The sequence below is a fragment of the Oryctolagus cuniculus genome, chromosome 12 (assembly GCF_051225735.1).
Source record: "Oryctolagus cuniculus isolate XC-2025 breed Fujian yellow rabbit chromosome 12, ASM5122573v1, whole genome shotgun sequence".
In the NCBI taxonomy this organism is placed as follows: domain Eukaryota; kingdom Metazoa; phylum Chordata; class Mammalia; order Lagomorpha; family Leporidae; genus Oryctolagus; species Oryctolagus cuniculus.
In genome coordinates, this window is record NC_142878.1 from 55970701 (window position 1) to 55993912 (window position 23212).

At 40.6% G+C, this 23212-nt stretch overlaps 1 protein-coding gene across 1 annotated transcript in view; it reads left to right on the top strand.

Moving 5' to 3' along the window:
- Positions 1–22834, top strand: part of KATNBL1 (katanin regulatory subunit B1 like 1) — a 47500-nt gene extending 24666 nt beyond the window's left edge. The window contains exons 2-10 of the mRNA XM_002718010.6: positions 10813–10943; positions 11511–11551; positions 13058–13337; positions 15390–15508; positions 17687–17737; positions 17822–17911; positions 18240–18329; positions 18958–19051; positions 21878–22834. Of these exons, the coding sequence (XP_002718056.1) occupies positions 10827–10943; positions 11511–11551; positions 13058–13337; positions 15390–15508; positions 17687–17737; positions 17822–17911; positions 18240–18329; positions 18958–19051; positions 21878–21910 (915 nt within the window). The 5' untranslated portion in view covers positions 10813–10826 and the 3' untranslated portion in view covers positions 21911–22834. The remainder of the gene's footprint in view (positions 1–10812; positions 10944–11510; positions 11552–13057; positions 13338–15389; positions 15509–17686; positions 17738–17821; positions 17912–18239; positions 18330–18957; positions 19052–21877) is intronic.
- Positions 22835–23212: the final 378 nt, after the last annotated feature.

Genomic DNA, 23212 nt, shown 5'->3' on the forward strand with positions numbered 1-23212 from the left:
GCACTTTTTCATGTACTTGTTAGCCATTTGTATATATTCTTTTGAAAAATGTCTTTTCCAATCACCCCCCCCCCCTTTTTAAATATTTATTTATTTGAAAGAGTTATACAGAGAGGAGAGGCAGAGAGAGAGAGGTCTTCCATCCACTGGTTCACTCCCCAATTGGCTGCAATGGCCACAGCTGGGCCAATCCAAAGCCAGGAGCCAGGAGCTTCTTCCTGGTCTCCAAAGCGGGTGCAGCGGCCCAAGCACTTGGGCCATCTTCTACTGCTTTCCCAGGCCATAGCAGAGAGCTGGATCGGAAATGGAGCAGCCAGGTCTCAAACCAGTGCCCATGTGGGACGCCAGTGCTTCAGGCTAGGGTGTTAACCTACTGTGCCACAGTGCCGCCTCCCCCCTTTTAAAATTATTTGTTTACTTGAGAGAAGAAGACACAGAAATAACTTTGATTTGCTGGTTTACTTCCCAAATGCCTGCAACAGCCTAACTAGGCCAGGTAGAAGCTGGGAATCAGGAACTGCATCCTAGTCTCCCAAGTGGTGGCAGTAACCCAAGTATTTATTTCCCTTTCCCTCACTCTCTCCTTTCAAATATAAAAATATAAACATTTAAAAAAAATTCATTGATTGTAAATATATAGATTAATTTCTGTGGATTTTCTGTTCTGCGGATCTGGGTATGTACCTGTTTTTATGCCATTTTGTACCATGCCATTTTGATTATGATAGCTTTGTAGTATGTTCAAAAGACAGATACTGTAATATCTCCAGTAATGGGTTTTATTTTTTGGTTTTGTTTTTTTTTTCCATCAGGATAGCTTTGACTATTCTGTATCTTATGGTTCCATCTTAATTTTGTGGTTTTTTTCTAATTCTGTGAAGAATGCAATTGATATTTTAATGAGGATTGCATTAAATCTATGAATCACATTGAATAGTATGAATATTTTAACAAAATTCTTCGAATCCATTAGCATGAGCTAATGTCTTCATTTTTTATGTTTTTTATGATTTATTTTCTTGGTGTTTTGTAGAGATGTTTCAGTTTCTTTTCTTGATTCAAGATGTTTTTATTTATTTGAAAAACAGAGAGACACAGAGTGAGAGGTCTTGTGTCCCCGGGTTTACCCCCCTAATAGTTACGTAGGCCAGGCCGAAGCCAGGAGCCTGGACTCCATCCAGTTTCCTGTGTGGGTGGCAGGAGCACAAACACTTGGCTGTCTTGTGTTGCTTTACCAGGCACATTAGCTGGTAGTTGCATCGGAAATGGATCAGCCAGGACTCTAACTGGTGCTTCACTTGGATTGCCAGTGCTGCAGGCCATGGCTTAACCTGCTGCACCACAATGCCAACCCCTTGATGGAATATCTTTCTAGCCCTTTACTTGTAGCCTCTGTGTGTCTTTACTGGGGAAGTGAGTTCCTTATAGGCAACATATGGTTGGATCTTTTTCTTCTTAATCCACTCAGCCACTCTATTTTATCTTTTGGTTAAGGAGTTCAGTCTGTTAGCATTCATGATGACTGTTAATGAGAATTTATTCCTGCCATTTTGTTAATTTTTTCTGCTTATATGGTTTATTCTTTTGTTTATTTTTGTGGTTAGGTGGTTTTCTATCATAGTGTAGGGTTTGACTTTTTTCTTTTTCATTTGCAGTCCTGCTTTACCAGTTGAGCCTATCCTTTGTGTGTTTTTGTTATGGTAGCTATCCTTTCAATTCTGGATGCAAAGCTCCTTTAAACATTTCTTGTAAGGCTGATCAGGTGGTGGATAAATCCCCTCAGTTTTTGCCTGTCTTTATTTCTTCTTCATTTCTGAAGGATCACTTTGTTAGATGTATGCTTTCAGGATTTTGAGTATGTCATTCCATTTCCTTATGATGTATTAGGTTTCTGCTGAGAAGTTGGCTTTTGGTCTATTCGGGGTTCCTTTGAGTGTGACTTGGTGCTTTTCAGAATTCTTTGTCCTGGGCTTTTTACAGGTTGACTGTAATTCGCATTTTGAGAATCTCTTTTCGTCAGGTATGTTTGAGGTCCCTTTGACATTCTGGACCTGGACATCCATATCTTTCACAAGATAGGGATGTTTTCATCAGTTATTCCATTGAATAGATTTTCTATGTCTTTTCCCTTCCCATTGGTTTCTGAAGCCTCTACAATTCAAAAAAATTTTTAAAAGATTTTATTTACTTGAGAGGTAGAGATACAGACAGAGGGAAGGACAAAGAGAGAGGTCTTCCAACCACTGGTTCACTCCCCAAATGGCTGTAATGGCCGGAGCTGGGCCCATCTGAAGCCAGGAGTCAGGAGCTTCTTCTCGGTCTCCCACAAGGATACAGGGGCCCCAAGCACTTGGGCCATCTTCTACTGCTTTCTTTTTTTATTTGACAGGTAGAGTTACAGACAGTGAGAGAGAAGGACAGAGAGAAAGGTCTTCCTTCCATTGGTTGACCCAAATGGCTGCTATGGCCGGAGCTATGCCAATCCGAAGCCAGGAGCCAGGTGCTTCTTCCTGGTCTCCCATGCGGGTGCAGGAGCCCAAGCACTTGGGCCATCCTACACTGCCCTCCCGGGCCACAGCAGAGAGCTGGACTGGAAGAGGAGCAACCAGGACTAGAACCTGGTGCCCATATGGAATGCTGGCGCTGCAGGTGGAGGATTAACCAAGTGAGCCACGGTGCCAGCCCCAATCTTTTGCTTTCTCAGGCCATAGCAGAGAGCTGGATTGGAAGAGGAGCAGCTGAGCATAAACCAGCACCCATATGGGATGCCAGTACTGTGGGCGGAGGCCCTAGCCCACTATGCCACAGTGCAGGCCCCAGTTCAAGTATTTTTTCATTTAATAGTGCACCACAAGTCTTGGAGGCTGTTTTTGTTCTTTCCTCTTTTTCTTTGTTTTCGTGTAATTGAGATATTTCAAAAGACCACTCCTCAAGTTCAGAAGTGTTTTTCTTCTGCTTGCTCTACTCTGTTGTTGAGACACTCTTCTTTTTCTTTTTTTTTTTTTTTTAATTTTTATTTTTAAACTTTATCTTATTTGAACAACATCCACTGGTTCTGTTCCCCAATGTCTGCAACAGCTGGGGCTGAGCCAGGGTGAAACCAGGAGGCTAGAACTCAGTTTGGGTTTTTCACAGGGATGGTGGGGACTCATGTACTTGAGATACCACCTGTTGCCTCCCAGCATGTACATTAGCAAGAAGCTGGAATTGAAAGTAGAGCTGGCCGGCACCGCAGCTCACTAGGCTAATCCTCCACCTTGCGGCGCCGGCACACCGGATTCTAGTCCTGGTGGGGGCGCCGGATTCTGTCCCAGTTGCCCCTCTTCCAGGCCAGCTCTCTGCTGTGGCCAGGGAGTGCAGTTGGAGGATGGCCCAAGTACTTGGGCCCCGCACCCCATGGGAGACCAGGATAAGTACCTGGCTCCTGCCATCGGATCAGCGCGGTGCGCCGGCCGCAGCGTGCCGACCGGGGCGGCCATTGGAGGGTGAACCAACGGCAAAGGAAGACCTTTCTCTCTGTCTCTCTGACTGTCCACTCTGCCTGTCAAAAAAAATAAAAAATAAAAAAATAAATAAAATGAGCGTCCCCCTGTGGCAAAAAGAAAGAAAGAGAGAGAGAGAGAGAGAGAAAGAAAGAAAGAGAGAGAAAGAGAGAGAAAGAAAGAAAGAAAGAAAAGAAAAGAGAAAAGAAAAGAAAAGAGAAAAGAAAAGAAGAAAGAAGTGACACTTGACTAATCCTCCGCCTGCAGCGCCAGCACCAGGTTCTAGTCCCGGTTGGGGTGCCGGGTACTAATCCTGGTTGTTCCTCTTCCAGTCCAGCTCTCTGCTGTGTGCCAGGAGTGCAGTGGAGAGTGGCCCAAGTGCTTGGGCCCTGCACCCGCATGGGAGACTGGGAGGAAGTACCTGGCTCCTGGCTTCAGATCGGCCACAGCGCTGTCCGTGGCGGCCGTTAGGGGCGTGAACCAACAGAAGGAAGACTTTTCTCTACCTCTCTCTCTCACTGTCTATAACTCTGTGTATCTCTCTCTCACTGTCTAACTCTGCCTGGCAAAAAAAAAAAAAAAAAAAAAAAAAAAAATAGAGCTGAGACAGAACCCGGGTACTCCACTATGGAATGCAGGATCTTAGTCGCTGCAGCAGATGCCTACCCCTCAACTGTAATTTTTGTTTGGCTGTTTGAATGCTTAATTTTAGAGGTTTCTCTTTGGTTCTTTTTTATAATCTGTCTTGGCTGAATTTTTCCTTTTTGTCATAAGTTTTCTTCATTTCATTGAATTATTTGTCTTTTATATCTCAATGAGTTTCCTTGGGATCTTTCTTTTGAATTCATTATTAGGCATTTTATCAACATCCTGTTCATTGTAGTCTGTTAGAATTGTGTTCTTTTGGAAGCATTGTTTACCTTGCAATTTCTCCCTTTCTCCCTCTCTCCCTCCTTCATTCTACTTTAAAGGCAGAGAGACAGAAAGGCATTTTTCTACCTACTGCTTCAGTCCCCAAATGGTAGCAATATCCAGCACTAGGCCAGACTGAAGCCAGGAGCCCAGAACTCAATTCAGGTCTCTTACATGGGTGGCAGGAGCCCAGGCATTTCTCAGAATGCATTACAAGGTAGCTGGATCAGGAGCAAAGTAATTGGAATTCCAGCACTCCCATATGGGAAGCTGTGTCCCAAGCGGTTGCATAATCTGCTAAACCACAACACCAGGTCCTGCCTTGCATTTCCATACTTCTTATATCCCTACATTGATATTTGAGCATCTGTTGGATCAGTTGACTATAATTTTTAAAAGATGGCTTTTGTAGTAATTGGCTTTCTGCTGAAGATCTGTTTTAGGGTGTTGGTTTGGTAGGCTGTGTTGGTTTTGGTTCTGGCTAAGTGCCATAGTATGGTCTCCATATAGCTTTTTTACCTGTAGTCAATGGCTTTGGACACAGTGCATGGGGCAGTGGACTTGGAAAGCCCATTAGTTTCCAGGGGACGTGCAGGGATGGGGCAGTCTCATGACTCAGGAAGGTGCAGCACCACCCCATTGCCACCACCATGTGGTTACTCCAGCAATGGAATTGGTGCCCCTGGGAGCATGGAGTGCAGTGGATCTTTCCTTTGCATCTCTGGGACAAGCTCTGCCGTTGGCCGAGGTCCCCCTCAGCAGCAGCCCTGGCAGTGCCAGGAGTGTGGTTCATGTACCTTCTGCAGTGGCAGCCTATGTGGAGTGTGCACCCTTAGGCCCAATGGTAAAGTGAGCTGATAGGTATCCAGTCAGAGGAAGCAGCAGGGAATGGGGAGGAGGCAGCTGGCCACGGAGAGGGCAGCTCTCAGGGGCCACCTCTCAGATCCTGGGAGTGACACCCCCTACTTTTACAGAGCTGAACCACCAAGTCCCTCTTGTACTGGCCACTATGCAGGTGTGGGTGCTGTGGTCAGTTGCACTGATAGGTCTTGTCAGGTTCATGAGGCTGCAGCCCCCTGTACTCATGAGGTAGAATGTCTAAGGATGGGGGTGGGGGCAGGGATGAGGCTGTGCAGGGACTTCTGGTCCCTAAGGCAGTATGAATTCTGACACAGGCTCTGTTCTCAAGGTGGTGTTGACCTGCAGCAGCTTGTGCTCTGGGGACTGCTGGGGAGGCAGTGTGTGTTCTTCTCTGAAGCACAGCTGCTGTGTGGGCTGTGGGTAACTCCCCTTGGTGGGCTTCAAGCCTGTGATGATTGGGGAACTCTCCCATAGCTGGGATTGTTGGCATCTGCAGCAGTGGGACCTGGTGGTACTCTCCCATTCACCCTTTCTCCTGCAGTGGAGTGTCCCTCCAGTTAACAAGCCAGGGTTGCACTGCCAGTGTGCTTTGTTCCTGTCCCTATTCTACCATCCCAGGCCTCTGTGTCTTCCAGGGTTCCCGTCTCTTCCTTGCTGTTTTCCAGCGTTCTCCCTTTTATTGCTCTTCTGGAAATGCAGCTATGCACTGTTGCTTTGGTTCTTTGTGGAGGAAGAGATAAGCTTTGGACACCTCTGTTTGGCCATCTGAGAATCCATCCCAACTTGCAGTCTTCAGTAATCTCTTTTTTGTATATTTAAAAATCTATAGAATCCTAAACTGGATACTACCGTTTCAGACTATCATAATCTTTTTTTATCTTTAAGATTTACATATTTATTTGAAAAGTAGAATTACAGAGAAGGAAAGACAGAGCACTTTAATCCACTGGTTCTCTCCCCAAATGGTCGCAATAGCTAGGGCTGGGTCAGGCCAGAGCCAGGAGCCAGGAGCTTTATCTGGGTCTCCCACATGGGTACAGGAGCCCAAGCACTTGCGCCATCCTCTGCTGCTTTCCCAGGTGCATTAACAGGGAGCTGGATGGGAAGTAGAGCAGCTGGGACTAGAATTTGTGCCCATTTGGGATGCCAGCACTACAGGCAGTGGCTTATTCTGCTATGCCACAGTGCTAGCCCCTATTATTTAAAAATTTGAGAGATGGAGAGCTCCCATTCACTGGTTCACTCCCCAAGCACTTGCAACTTGCAGGCCTGAAGTAGTTCAAAGCTGGGAGCCAGGAACTCAATTTAGGTCTCCCATGTGGATGGCAGTAACCTGACTCCTTGAACCATCCATCACCTGCTGCTTCCCCAGGTTCTCCTTAGTAGAAAGCTGGAATCTGGAGTGGGGCCAAGACTCGAACCAAGAAACTGACCTGGGATGCAGTTACCCAAACCAGCATCTCAGTTGCGAGGCACATGTCTACCCCTTTACAGTTTCTTGATGAATGAGTGTTGGAATTTATTACGTGCTTCCACCCCCACCCAGCATCTGTTGATAGGATCATGTCATTTTTCTTGTTTAGCTTGTTAACTTGATGAATTAATTAATTTTTGAATGTTGACCCAATCTTGTATACGTGGGTTAAATCACATTTGGTTATGGTGCATAATTTTCTTCTAATATTTTGTTGAGAATCCTTGCATTGATGTTCATGAGAAATTAGTCTGTTTGCTTAAAATGACTTTTTCTGGTTTTAGTATTGGAATTCAGAATGCTTTTTTTTTTTTTTTGAAGTATTTGTTTACTTGAGAGAGTTACACAGAGGTGTTCCATCCACTGGTTCTCTCCCCAGATGGCCACAACAGCCCTAGCTGAGCTGATCCGAAGCCAGGAGCTTCTTCCAGGTCTCCCACATGGGTACAGCGGCCCAAACACTTGGGCCATCTTCTGCTTTTCCAGGCCATCAGCAGGGAGCTGGATTGAAGTAGAGTAGATGGGTGGATGCTTAACCTACTACACCTCAGTGCTGGCCCCAGAATGTTTTTAAGTCAATAACTTAGAAGCTCTAAAGTTTTTCTTGATCATTCATTCAGCTACTAGAATGTGACATCTATGTTACTTGTAATTTACATGAATTTTTACAAGATTTATTTGAAAGGCAGAGTTAGAGGCAGATGGGAAGTGGGGGGACTGATCTTCCATCCCCTGGTTCACTCCTCAAGTGGCCTCAATGGCCAGAACTGGGCTGATCTGAAGCCAGGAGTCAGGAGCTTCTTCCGGATCTCTCACGTGGGTACAGGGGCCCAAGGACTTAGACCATCTTCTGCTGCTTTCTCGGGCCATAGCAGAGTTGGATCGGAAGTAGAGCAGCGGGGACTCGAACTGGTACCCATGAAGGATGCCTGCACTGCAGGTGGTGGCTTTACCTGCTATGCCAGAGTGTCAGCCCCTACATTAATTTTTAAATTAAGCATTTTATTTTTAGGTAATTGTGTATTTTCCCCTTAATGCCTGGCAAACACTAATCCATTTCTATAATTTTATCATTTAAAAATTCTTCATAAGTGGACTTAAAATATGTACACTACAGTGACAACTCCAATTATTTCCTTTTTATAACATCTCACTCTAGAAGACTCTTAACCTGAGGGTACAGGTGGGAGGACTATCCATGGATTAGATATAGGAAAACTTACACTATCTTGAAATTATTTGCAAAATTTCATGTGTATGTACATGTTTTGGGGGAGGAATATGCATCAGAAACACCTGTGAAGCTTTTTAAAAAATGTAATTTCCGAGGCAGGCATTGACACAGCTACTGCTTGAAATGCCCATATCCCCTGTTGAGTGCCTTTTTTGAGCCCCAGCTCTTCATGCTTCCTATCCAGCTTCCTGGGATGGCTCAAGTACTTGGGTTCCTGCAACTCACATGGGAGACCCAAATGGAGTTCCTGACTCCTGGCTTCAACATGGCTTAGCCCAACTTTGGGGAGTGAACCAAGGGTTTGGAGTATCTTTATTTTCAAAACATGAATAATTGGGGGCTGACATTGTGGCAGAGAGGAATAAGTTGCCTCCTGTGATGCTGGCTCCCATATGGGTGCCAGTTTGAGATCTGGTTGTTCCACTGGGAAAACAGCTGAAAATGGCTCAAGTACTTGGGCCTCTGCACCAACTTGGGAGACTTGGAAGAAGCTTTTGGCTCCTGGCATTGGGTTGGCCCAGCCCTGGCCATTGTAGCCTTTTGGGGAGTGACTCAGAAGGTGGAAAATTTTTTTGTCTGTCCTCTGTATCACTCTGATTTTCAAATAAATAAAATATTTTAAAAAGATTTATCTATTTGAAAGGAAGGGTGGGAGGAGATCTTCTATCTGCTGGTTCACTCCCCAAATGGTTGCAGGGCCAATCAGAAGCCAGGAACCAGGAGCTTCTTCCAGGTCTCTTGACCTGGGTGCAAGGGCCCAAGAACTTTGGGCTGTCTTCTGCTTTCCCAGGTGTATTTGCAGGGAGCTGGATCAGAATGAGTAGCCAGGACTTGAACTGTCGCCTATATGGGATTTCCACACCACAGGTGGAGGCTTTCTGTGCTATGCCATAGCACTGGCCCCAAATAAATGTTTTAATTGCTTTGAATAATAATTCAAATAATAATTGCTTTGAACTCAACTCCAACGACCTGGTGGGTTCTAGTCGCTGAAGTTAAGGCTTAATACAATATTTTCAGAAAGTTTGCTAAATGATTCTTTAGAAGAGAATCTGAGTATCATCTCCATTAACTTAAAGGAATAACCTAAAGTAAATTTCCTGCGTGAAGTCAGCAGAACACAAGTAGGAAATCACTAATTTCCTGTTATATAAATGAAGTTATAACATTCATTTTCACTCTGCCTTCCCCCCTTGCATATAATAATAATGGAACAAGGGAACATGAATTTTTTTTTTTTTTCAAAGTCTGGATGGCTTCAGAGAGCTAGTTATAAGAATGAAAGAAAAGCATAAGGATTAGGTGTAGGACAAGTATAGATGTGTATAGTCCATGTTTGATTTCTTTGGCTGCTTAGGGTTATAAATAGTTCATGGAGAATGCATATTTTGAAAAATTATTCACGGATTTCTGTGGGGAGCAGGGCCTGTCTCCCGCAACATGGCGAAATAAGTACTGAGACTACCGAGACTAGGCTGGACCACTGAGACTATTAAGACTAACTCTATGCATCTGATCTCCCACCATGTGGCCGCTCTGAGGGAGTAAACAAATCTTACACAGCTGCTTCCTTAAATAGCTGATTCCTGACCCAACCCCTGTTTGGAGGGAAGCCACGTGCTTAGCATGTGGGCAGCAGAGCACAGATTGGTGGGAGAGGACTATAAAAGAGAGAGAGAGAGACAACATGCGGGGCCCCCCTGAGAGCTGGTGCCGCTCCTCCGCGAAAGCGGGGGAGTGGCAGCAAATCCGGGAAGGACCGGGGAAAGAAAACAGCTTCTGATGTCGTTCCTCCGTGAGTCGGGGAGCGACAGATTTCAATTTTTTGTATCCAAAAAACATTTAATTCCATTTTTTCACAAACTTTTTTTGGGAAGATTATTTATTTGAAAGAGTTGGGCCGGCGCCACTGCTCAATAGGCTAATCCTCCGCCTGCGGCACTGGCACACGGGGTTCTACTCCTGGTTGGGGTGCCGGATTCTGTCCTAGTTGCTCCTCTTCCAGTCCAGCTCTCTGCTGTGGCCGGGGAAGGCAGTGGAGGATTGCCCAAGTCCTTGGGCCCTGCGCCCGCATGGGAGACCAGGAGAAGCACCTGGCTCCTGGCTTCTGATCAGCATGGTACGCCGGCCGCAGCAGCCATTGCGGGGTGAACCAATGGAAAAGGAAGACCTTTCTCTCTCTCTCTCTCTCTCTCACTGTCCATTCTGCCTGTCAAAAAAAAAAAAAAAGAGTTGGAGAGAGAGAGAGAGAGATCTTATATCTGTTTTTCACTCCCCAGACTGGGCCAGGTGGAAGCCAGGATCTTTATCCAGGTCTCCCATTTGGGTGGCAGGAGCCTAAGTACTTGGGCCATTTTCCACCGCTTTTCCTGGGCCATTAGCAGGGAGCTTAAGCATAAGTGGAACAGCCAGGACATGAACCAATGGATATTAAAGATACTACTTCTTCATAGATTTTTATTCTATAACCTGTGCAGTTAGTAAATGGTTAGTGATAGAGGAAATGGGGAGGTTGACATGTGGCTTTGGTTAAAAAATATATGTATGTGTATGTATATCTATATATATATATATGTATGTATAAATACACACACACACACACTATTATTTTAAAGGTTGCTACTAAAGAATGAGAAAGGATAGAAAGAGTCTTAAGTTCCTGAAATATCCTGCCTTCTGCTTCCCTCATGTTTAAGGTTTCTACAAATATATAAATTAGAACTATGTTCTTTGCTTTAAACATAAGGCTGTGTTGTGGAGCTGTTGCTGTATATTTATGTACCTGTTAAAGATTTAATCAATTTCTTTCGCCTTTTCTATTTTCTGTTTATTTGTATTTTGTTGTTTAGGTATTTAAGAGATTATGGCATCTGAAACCCACAATGTTAAAAAACGGAACTTTTGTACTAATATTGAGGATCATTCCACTGATCTTCCTAGAAAAAGGATCTCTAATTTCACCAATAAGAACATGAAGGAGGTAAGTTCATGGTTAGATAAAGAGTGTAAGACATTTTAAACTGTCAGATAATTATAGTCAGGTAGGGTTAGATATGGCTAAATTGTTCAGACAATGAGAGGGTCAGAATTGCTTAATCTCCCCAAAGTAGGGTTAATAAAGTATAACCATTTGAAATACCTGAAGCTCTAAAAACTTCTTGGCTACTGTACTGTTTTTATATAATTTGACTGTTTTACTTTAAGAGGAATCTCAGAGGTTTTCCTTTTTTTAACCATTGCAAGACTCATTAGCACTGCTAAAATTGCTTTTAGACTATAAAAATTCAGCTCACCTTATTAAGCACCCTTATATGTATATGTGACTAGTGGCTTAGTAAATAAGGAAATGGATATGTTGCTTTGCCAAAAATACTTTTATACAATGTCATTTGTATCTGATAACTGGAGACTGCGGCATTAGAACAGAAAAAACTTCAACCTGAAAAATCTACTTGTTGAATTTTAGCTTTATCAATCACAAAATTTACATAACTGTTAAAGAACTCTTAAGTATGCTGTAACTAGATTATTTACATTCATTTTTCAGGTTAAGAAATCTCCCAAACATTTGGCTGCTTACATAAACAGGTAAGAGCATCTTTATAGTTTGTGCAGAGGGGAAGTGTTTGCCCTAGTGGTTGAGACACCTTTGTCCCCTGTCACAAGACCTGGGTTTGAAGCCTCTTCTGAATCCAGCCTCCTGCTAACGCAGACTCTGGGAGGCTGAAGTGACTGGGCGCTTACATGGGTTACCGGGATTGAGTTCCCCAGCTCCCAGCTTTGGCTCTGACCATTGGCATAACCAGTGCATTGGAGTTCTGTTTATCTCTTTCTCCATCTCTCTCTCTCTCTCTCTCTGCTTCTCAAATTAAAATTGTAAAATATAATTAAAGTTTGTAGGGAAATAGCAAATATGAAAAACTGGGTAAAGATGAAAATAGTGGATGAAATAAGTATTTTCTTTTATTAAAGTAATAGTTTATTTATTGTTAGATAGCTTCATTGTGACAGGCTCTGCTCTGATAAACACATCAGTATTATCTCTTTTCCTCACAACAGTTGTACTTGAGTGTATTACCCTTAGCAGCTGAGAGAACACTAAAACTCACAGAAGTTGTGATTTGTTCAGGGTCATATAACCAGAAAGTGATAAACATGGCATTCATTCTCAAATCTACTTAATATAAAAAGCACTTTCTACAAAACCACTGGTGTTCAAAGTGTAATCTGAGGACCTAGAGGTTTCTGGGGCTTTTTTAGGGAGTATGTGAGATCAAGACTATTTTCATAACAATACCAAGACATTATTCATTTTTCTTTTCAGTCTCTTGTATAGTAGAGTTTTCCAAACATTTGTGACATTTTATGTCACAATAGATTGCATACAGATTTAAAAAAGAACCCAACTGTTTTCTGTTAAATCAGATATTAGAATTTTGAAAAAAATGTAAAGCAGTACCCTTCTCATTGTTCTGATTGTTTTGGGAAACACAATTTTTTGTGTAACATATCTCTTGTTGATATATAATGTCTGTTTTTAAATAACAAATATTTTAAAATTTTCTTAGTTTTAGTTTCTGATACAGTAAACATCAATAGGTTTCAGTCACATGAAACACTTTTTTGAGTTCTCAGTAATTTATTTTGAAGCATCCTGACACAAAGATAATTTGAGAACCAGTGAACCATGTTTGCTGTATTGTGTTCTGTTCAGAATTAAGTATATTTCAGCCTAATCAAATAATTAAAATATCCAGACTTGTACAATATGTCATTTTGTTAGACAAATATTAGGTAACAGGAAAGTGTTATAGTTTTCTTATTTCCAGAATGGCCTTTAATGATTCATTTTAAAAGCATCATAGTTAGCATCTATGTATCTTCATTTTCATTTGTTATAAAGTGTCATTCATCTCATTGCTTTCAGATAATTTGTAGCTTTCCTTTTCAAACTAAGAGTTAAGATTTTGAATTCTTTATTATTCCTTTCACTTCTAATTTCAGTTGATTACAGCAAAATGTGGACTATTAAATCTCATTTAAAAACTTTTAAAGGTTTTTATTATTTTTTTACTTTAAAAATTCTTTTTACAGAACAGTTGGACAAGCTGTGAAAACCCCAGATAAACTACGTAAGGTGATCTATCGCAGAAAGAAAGTTCATCATCCCTTTCCAAATCCTTGTTACAGAAAAAAACAGTCCCCTAGCACTGGGGGCTGTGACATGGCAAATAAAGAAAATGAACTGGCTTGTGCAGGTCACCTGCCTGAAAAATTACGCCATGATAGTCGCACATATTTGGTTAATTCCAGTGATCCTGGCTCTTCACAGACAGAAAGCCCATCATCAAAATATAGTAGTTTTTTTTCTGAGGTAAGTCACTTTTCTAAGGTATGTCTAGCTTACCTTTATTCCTGTTACCCTGTTGGGGTTTTTTTGATTGCTATATAGTACTAGCTAAATAATTTTTCTTACTCATTGAATTCAAACTTACTTGAGTGATAGTCCTTGAGACAGTTTTTTAGTTTAACCATATTTGAATCAATAATTTTATATTTCTATGTTAGCAATATATAAGGTGGGTTGAAATGCTTGACATGCTGCTATAAATATCCAGAATGACAGGTTGGCCAGTAGAAATTTAAAACCAGGGAAAAAGAAATCTTGCTTAAAAAATGGACCACTTAACAATAGTTAACAATAATATATTTTTCTAAATAGCTAGAAGAAAGACTATTGAATGATCACACTACAAAGAAATCTTGACTATTTGAGGTGATGGATGCTGATTATCCTAATTTGATCATTAAAATCTATGCATGTACTGAAATATTAACATTGTACCCCATAAATATATAGAATTTTTGTCAGTAAAAACAATCTAATTAGAAAAATAAAGTTAAACTACTAAATAAAATAAATAAATAAAATGGACCGCTGAGGCTGGTTATCTAGGCATAGTTGGCTGGGTTCACAGAATTGCCTAGTGGAAGGCTTATTAGCAAACCTAATACTTGTAAAATTAATTTCAAAAAAAGCTATTATGTTCTTAAAACTGTATATATGAAATGCATGGATTTTTTCCTTTATATAAGTAAATAAGTTGTCTAAGTCCATATTAATGACATACATCAGGATGTTGACTGATGCATAGTTTTAATAAGTCGAAACCAAAATCTAAATTAATTGTGGTATTTAAAAACTGGAGAATATGCTGTTTTTTAAAGATGCACTTGATCTGTTTTGACATTGAAAAATGATTATACAGGTGAAAAACAAGATTGTAAAAACAAAAAAATGGACTTTTTTGTGTACTTAATTTATCTTTGAAAATGATTTGGAAAGATACACGCCAGTGTTAAATGTTATTTCTGGGGCATGATATTTGAATTTTGCGGGGTTTTTTTTCCTTATAAAGAATATTCTTTTTTTTTTTTTTTTTTTCTTCTTTTTTTTTTTTTTTTTAAGATTTATTTATTTGAGAGGCAGAGTTACAGACAGAAAGGTCTTCCATCTGCCAGTTCACTCCCCAGTGACCACAGTGGCCCAAGCTGAGCCTGGGTCTCTCACGTGGCTGCAGTGGTCCGAGCACCTGGGCCATCTTCCACTGCTTTCCCAGGCCATAACCAGAGAGCTGGATTTCAAGAGGAGCAGCTATATAGGATACCAGCGCCACAGGCAGAGGTGTAGCCCACTGCACCACAGCACTGGCCCTGTTTTTTTCTTATATATACAGTTCTGTGTTAAACTTTTTACAATACCAGCATCCCATGTGTGCACTGGTTCAGATTCTGGCTGCTCCACTTCCAGTCTAGCTCCCTGCTAATAGCCTGGGAATGCAGTGAAAGATGGCCCAAGTGCTTAGACCCCTACACCCACGTGGAAGACCTGGAAGAAGTTCCTTTCTCATGGTTTCAGTCTGGCCCAGCCATCTGCAGAGTGCATCAGCAGATAGAAGATTACTCTGTCTCTGTAACTCTGAATTTCAAATAAATAAATAAATCTTAAAAAAAAAAAAAAAAGGAATGATGTTTTCATTTTATTTGGAAAGATAAAGAGACAGAGTTCATATCTGCTGTTCCACTCTTCAAATGCCCGCAGCAGTGAAGGATGGGTCAGTCCTAAGCTGGAAGCCTCCAGAACTCAATCCCAGGTCTCTCACTTATGTGGAAGGGACATGAGTACTTGAGCCTCTGCTGCCTCCCCGAGTACACATTAGCAGGAAGCTGGATTGGAAGCAGAGTTCCTGGGACCCTACCAGGCACTCCAATATGATGTAGGCATCCCAAGTGGCAATCTAACCACTGCCTGTCCCTGTTACATGAGTTATTGAAATGTAAAAGAAAAATGGTAGCTAGTATTAGAAAAAGTACTGATAAACAATAAACAGATCCTAAAATTGTTTCCATCATGATTATCTTCCAGGTTTCTCAGGACCATGAAACAATGGCCCAGGTTTTATTCAGCAGGAATTTGCGATTGAATGTAGCTTTAACTTTCTGGAGAAAGAGAAGCATAAGTGAACTTGTAGCCTATTTGGTGAGGTAAGTAATTTTGAGTGTAAAATTAGAAGTACATCTTCTTTATTTTACTACTGGCTAAAATTTTAAACTGCCTGTACTTAGCTTTGATAGGAACTGTCTGGCTTAAATTACAGTTGCCCCCAGCCTATGAATAACCAAAATTACAGAAAACATCTGTTTTATCAGATTGAGCAAAACTGGTTTTTCTAAGGTTCTTGTCGATAAAACTAAGATACCAATATGGGGAAACCTTTTTAAAATGCCTTTTGAGGCTGGTGTCTTGGTACAGTGCGCACTGCTTTACACCCTGGCCACTCCACTTCCCATCCACCTCACTGCTGTTGTGCCTGGGAAAGCATCGGAAGATGGTCCAAGTCCTTGGGTCCCTGCCACCCACTTGAGAGACCAGCCATTTGGGGAGTGAACCAGTGGATGGATGATATCTGTCTCTCTTTCTCCTTCCCTCCCCCTCTCTCTAGCTCTGCCTTTCAAATGAATATATAAATGAATAAATAAATCTTAAAAAAAGATTTATGTATTTACTTGAAAGAGTTAGAGATTACCCATCTGCTGGTCCACTTCCCAAATGGTTACTTCTGCCCTGGTTGGGCCAGGCTGAAGCCAGGAGCCGGGAGCCAGGAATCCCATCTGGGTCCCCCAATGGATATGGAGGTTCAAGTAGTTGGACCACACTCTGCTGCTTTCCCAGGCACATCAGCAGGGAGCTGTACCAGATATGGAGCAGCTGGGCCAAGTGGCATTCGTATGGGATGCCAGCACTGCAGGCAGTAGTTTAACCCACTGTGCCACAGTACCAGCCCCGGTAAATAAATCTTAAAAAAAAAAATCTCCTTTGCGAATTTGCAAATTTTAAGCATTACCTTCCTGGTTTTATTCAAGTCTCTAAAATGTTACCTTTGTGAGACTTTCCATGACCATTGTATCTCTTTACTTCCCATCTCCCTCTCCTGTTTTATTTTTCGCCTTAGAAATTAATATCACCAACCTACTCTATACATTTTTACTTATTTGTTCACTGTCTCTCTTTTTTAAAATATTTATTTATTTATTTCAAAGAGTTAAAACAATAGAGAGAGAGAGATCTTCATCTGCTGGTTCACTCCCTAAATGGTTGCAATGGCTGGTGCTGGATGAGGCAGAAGCCAGGAGCTTGGAACTCCATCCTGGTCACTCACATGGAAAACAAGAGGCCCAAATACACGGACCTTCCTCTGCTGCTTTCCAGTGTGAGCTGAATTGGAAGCAAAGCATCAGGGATGAACTAACTCTCCCATACAGGAGTTTAACCTGCTGTGCTACAAAGCCAGTGCTGCTCCCCGCCCCTATCCCTTGCCTGTCTGTAACCTACTCCTCACTCACAGTGGGCATACAAGCCCTATCTCTTGTTCACTGCTGTGTCCCTAGTACTTGGCTCATCAAAGACATTGAAATTGTTAAATTTGTGGATCTCTGGGGCCAATGTTGTGGCATAGTGGGTAGAGCCACTGCCTGTGATGCCAGCATCCCATGTGAGCACTGGCTCCTACACTTCCTATCCAGCTCTCTGCTAATGTGCCTGGGAAAGCAGCAGAAGATGACCCAAGTGCTTGGGCCGCTACACCCATCTGGGAGACAAGGGAGAAGCTCCTGGCACCTGGCTTCAGCCTGGCCCACCTTAGCCCCAGCCATTGTGGCCATTTGGGGAGTAAACCAGTGGATGGAAGATCTCTCTTTCTCTCCTTCTATAACTTTGCCTTTCAAATAAATAAAAAAATTTTTTAAATGGTGAATCTCTTGAAAGCAGTGTGAAGATTTTAACATAAAGATAAATAGGGAATTTTCGGGGCCGGCGCAGTGGTGTAGGGGGTAAAGCCGCTGCTGAGGTGCCGGCATCCCATATGGGTGCCAGCTTGAGTCCCAGCTGTTCCACTTCTGATCCAGCTCTCTGCGATGGCCTGGGATAGCAGTAGAAAATGGCCCAAGTATTTGGGCCCATGCACCCATGTGCAAGACCCGGAGGAAGCGCCTGGCTTTGGATCGGCACAGCTCTGACTGTTGTGGCCAATTGGGGAGTGAACCAGCAGATGGAAGACTCTGTTCTCCTCTCCTCTTTCTCTCTCTCTCTGTAACTCTGACTTTCAAATAAATAAAATAAATCTTGAAATAAAAAAATTAGGAATTTTCTTTTTGTACCCACAGGATAGAAGATCTTGGAGTTGTAGTAGATTGCCTACCTGTACTCACCAATAGGTAAAAACAATATTTTACCAAAAAAATTACAGAACAAATTATGACTTATTAATGCACGTATTTTTAACATAGTATTTATTTTAGTTTACAGGAGGAAAAACACTATATCTCACTTGGCTGCTGCGTGGACTTGTTGCCTCTAGTAAAGTCATTACTTAAAAGCAGATTTGAAGAGTAAGTGCCAAATGAATCAATTGTTTTTCTTTTTGAACATCCTTAATTTTGTTTTCATGAGTTCATATTAGCAAATTGGGCTATGTGAGGCATGTAGTTTCTGTTTTCCATGAGCTTATAGTATAATTAGAAGAACATTAAGTGATTAAATCATAATCATAAAAGGGTTTTAAAAGGGTTACATAAAATATAGTTTATGAAATAGATCGTGAAACTAGTGAAGTAAGTTTATAGAAGGGATGAAAGATCAATGTCTGTTTTTGGAGAAGGGAAGTGTCTTTTGTAATGGCTTTTTAGATGAAAACATTTTGTAACATTGTCATTTCAGATATGTAATAGTTGGTTTAAACTGGCTTCAAGCAGTCATAAAAAGGTGGTGGTCAGAACTGTCATCCAAATCAGAAATCAGAAATGATGGGTGAGTATGTCTTTAAAGGTACCGTCGTGCTGAAGCTTTTTTCAAAAAAGCCGCTTGATTAAACTAGGTGGTAATTTTGTACTGGTATCATCAGCATATATTTATTCTTTTCATTTTCAGAGAAATACTGAGTTGTGATACATGAAAATCAAAACATAGAGGTTGAGTTCCAGAGCCCAGGAACCCCTGTATCTCTTCTCGTAAAACCCAACCCTTCATTTAAGAAAGAAAAAGTTCAATGATGATTTAACAGGGGTTTAATTAGTAAAGGAGAGAAAAAAATACCTGTAATGGGATAAGGGTTGGAAGCATCCTGCAGGGTCCTTAGATTGCCTAGACATATCCTGAGAGTATGATGTTGATTACAGTTCTGAAACTATATTTATAATTATAATTTGAGGACTGCTTTGGTGTGGGAATGCAGTTATTCTACCAAATGAGCCAGATTGTCATGAAACCATAAAAAAAAGAAAATCTCCCTACAATCCCCTTAACATTTATAATTTTCTTACATTATAGTTTTCTTATAAATACTTGAAAATTTTAAACTGTTTTCATCAAGTGAATTTACTAACAAAGGCCATATGCATCTATATTTGCTTTCTCGTTTTTCTTTTTTTCCTCCTAGAAATATTCAGATTTTAAGACAACAATTAAGTGGGTTGTGGGAACAAGAAAACCATCTTACTTTGGTTCCAGGATATACTGGTAATATAGCTAAGGTAATCTCTGTTTTTCTCTTTAATATTTATTTGAAAGGAAGAGTTACAGAGAGCGAGAGAAATAAGATCATCCATCCACTGATTCATGCTCCAAATGGCCACAATAGCCAGCGTTGGGCCAGCCCAAAGCCAGGAGCCTGGAGCTTCATTTGGGTCTCTCATGTGGGTGCTGGGATCCAAGGATTTGGGCCATCCTCTGCTGCTTTCCCAGGCGCATTAACAGGGAGCTGGATCGGAAATGGAGAAGCTGGGACTTGAACCTGGTACACGGTAGTGCTGGCCCCAATCTACATTTAAACTTAAAAATTAGGCATTAAACCAAGAAATAACATAGGATACATTTGTAAATGAGCTCTTCAGTTTCTAGACAAAATAATTGAGTACTGTTCTAACAAGGTGTTAAGTCAATTTATTTCTCTTATTTATTTATTTATTTATCTGAAAGGCAGAGCTACAGAGAGGCAGAGTCAGAGCAAGGTCTTCCATCCACTGATTCACACCCCAAATGGCTACAATGGCTAGAGCTGGGCCGATCTGAAGCCAGGAGCCAGGAGCTTCTTCTGGGTCTCCTATGCGGGTGCAGGGCCTAAGCACCTGGGCCGTCTTCTGCTGTTTTCCAAGGCCATAAGAGAGCTGGATCTGAAGTGGAGCAGCCAAGTCTCGGACTGGTGCCCATAAGGGATGCCGGTACTGCTGGTGGCAGCTTTACCTGCTATGCCGCAACGCTGGCCCCAAGTCAGTTTCATATTTGCAAGTGCTTAAAGTCCTCTGGATGTGAGTGTGACCTTGGCAGGAAGAACAGGAGTTATCCATTGAATGTTTCATATACAGCCACAGAAATACTATGCCACAGGATATTTAATGACCTAGTTCTAATAGAAAAATATCTGAAGAAAAATTAAGAATCCAAATAAGAGCAACATCAGAAGGAAACAAGGGATGAGGAATACATTCAGATGGGTTTAGAATGTTAATTTTTACTTTGCTAATATGTTTTTTTTTTGTTTTTTTTTTTTTTGAAGATTTATTCTATTTACTTGAAAGAGTCACAGGGAAAGACAAAGAGGGAGAGAAAGAGAGAAAGGTCTTCCATCCGCTAGCTCACTCCCCAAATGGCTGTGACTGGGCCAGGCTGAAGCCAGGAACCAGGAGCTTCCTCAGGGTCTCCCATATGGCTACAGGGGCCCAAGGAATTGGGCCATCCTCCACTGTTTTCCCAGGCACATTAACAGGGAGCTGGATTGGAAGAAAAGCAGCCAGTACTCAAACCAGCAACCATGTGGGATGCTGGCAATGATTTAACCCACCATGCCACAATGCCAGCCCTACTAATATGCTTTTTGAAAAAGTAACCTTTAAATCACAGAATGAATTGGACATTGGTCTTTATCGATTTGCTTGTCTTTTAAAGGAAAAAGTACATTACTAGTTGGGATTTTGGTATTTAAACTCCAGAAAAACATTGGTAGTTAAAATATAATTGCAAAAAAAAAAAAGTTAAGAAATATTTCTGCCCTATTAGTGGGCACATTGCTATCATAAATGGGCATTAGCCAGGAATAGAAAGTGATATTTGATTTAAAAAATTTATTAAATGTAGTTTAATTTATGTCATACACTATTAAAATTCTTTATGGATACTTCCAAAAAAGCAAGATGACCTCAAGTTTACCACTTTGTATGATTTTACTGTATGAGTTCTTTTTTCTTTTTAAGATTTATTTCTTCATTTGAAAATCAGTTATAGAGGGAGAGGGAGAGAGATCTTCTGTCCACTGGTTCACTCCTTAGATGGCTACAACAGCCAGAGCTGGATCAGGCCAAAGCCATGAGCCAGCAATTTCATCCAGGTATCCCACGTGGGTGGCAGGGGTCCAAGTACTTGAACCATCTGCCATTGCTTTACCCAGGCCATTAACAAGGATCTGGATCAGAAATAGTGCACCCGGGATATGAGCCACTGCCCATATGGGTTGCTGGCATTATAGACTGGAACTTTACCTGCTACCCAATGTTGGCCTCTACTAAAGAATTCCTAATGGTGAAAATCTTAGGAATCAATTTCTAGAAATATTTTGGTTGTTTTAGGTTTTTAAAGTATACATACCACATCCTCTTGCTTGGTAGGAGCTTTTTTCTTTTTTCTTTTTTGGACAGGCAGAGTTAGAAAGAAAGACAGAAAGACAAATCTTCCTTCCGTTGGTTCACCCCCCAAATGGCTGCTACAGCCGGCGTGCTGCGCTGATCCAAAGCCAGGAGCCAGGTGCTTCCTCCGGGTTGATAGGAGCTTGTTTTCTGGAATAGAAATGAATAATTATTTCTTAGAAATTTGCTTTTAATTATAATTCTTTATAAAGGGAGAAGCTTTATTGTGAACATGACTTAAAATACTATGTTTATTATTGAAGACTATACTAAAGTGATTTAATAGTTCAAAGTGAAGTTCTTTAAGTTACAATGAAAACTTTATTACAAAATTAAGCTCTCAATTAACTTGTAAGTTTCTGAGAGCAGAAACTGGAGAGTCTATTATGAAACTGGCCTTGAGTTTATATAGCTCTAAAGGTAAGGTATTCCTGTGAATGCAAACTTATTTGAGCACAGGAACCAAAACATTGTCTCAGCACTTAGCAAACATTTATCGAGTGTGTGATATGTCCCAGGCCCTGTACCAAACAAAAGCAGATAAAAAGTTGAGAAGAACACTCTTCAACTGTTAAAAGATCACAAATGGAAACTAAGGCAGCCAAAAAGGAAAATAAAAATGTGTTGTTTATGTGTATTTACTATACTGGCTAATGAAATGTTTCTGTTTTATCCTCTAAGGATGTAGATGCTTATTTATTACAGTTGCATTGAGAGATTTCATCTACTAAACAGCATTTGGTTATTCGAGACATCCTGGGACTATAGGATTTCCAAAAATAGGTCTCTTCTGAGAACTGTGAACTGTGGAAGAAATCAAAATCATTTTTTCTTTTAAAAAGCCACAAATTGAAACCACTAATGAAATGCTAACAATCTACTTCACATTGAAGTGGAATAGTATCCAAAAGGAGCAGCTTCAACTTCAATGAGGTGAAAGTGCACTATGAAGATTGTTCGCCTTTGCTGCATTCGGGGTCTGTATGGTTATTTGATAACATTGTTTAAGAACTACTGGGTCTTAATGCAATCATGCATAAGAATATAATTTATACTCTGCAAAAGTAAGACAAGAGTTATTACTAGAAACTACAAAGACCAATCGTGATTTTTTTTCAAGATTGTGTTTTATAAAAAAACTTAAATGTGTGCAGCTATTTTCTTATGTTGAAAGACTTTGAAAGTGAAAACATTAAAGTAAATAATATTAAAAATGTTCACACTGAAATGCTGTTTATGCAAAATGCCTTAATTATTAACTAAGCCAATATATTATGATACCAATATCTGTTTTAAAAAATTGAAACCAACCATGCTTCTGGCATGATAAAATCCTGGAATTAAATCAGGGGTTTACATTCACATAGAATGTTATTGTTCAGATATATTCCACACAATTTTTAAAACTTGAGAATATTTTTAGTATCTCTGATTTTTTTTTTGCCAGAATCATCATGCCATGTATGTATGTATTATCCCTATATAAAAAAGGTGAATATGTGTATGAATGTTTAACTGGAAATGTCCATGGAATTAGCTAATTTATATTCACTTTTTATTGTATATATATTTCTAATATTTTTCATTTCTGTATCATTTAAACTTTCTTCACTTGAGTAAATTCACTAAATATTTCTATTTTTTGCTTTTTTAATTCTGATTTTGTATGCATTCTAATTTCTTATCACTACATGTTTTAAAGAGTTGCAGTGCTTTAGAATTGTTTACAGTTAATGCTGACTTTGTATTTTAAATTCCAGCATTTTACTACCTCCTATAATGGTTAGTATAAAATGCCAGCAGACTGTATGAGGTCATTTTTTAAAAATTCCACTTATAGTGTCAATTAGCCCAATCCTGGAATGACTGAACAACTCTAAATGTTACCCATCTTGAAAGTAATTTGAGTTTAATAACACTATTGGTGGTTCATACATCATCTCATCTTTAATAAGCCTGACAGATGCCTGAGCAAAGATTCTTAAAAATCAGATTTCTCTTTAGTACTCCTTCAAG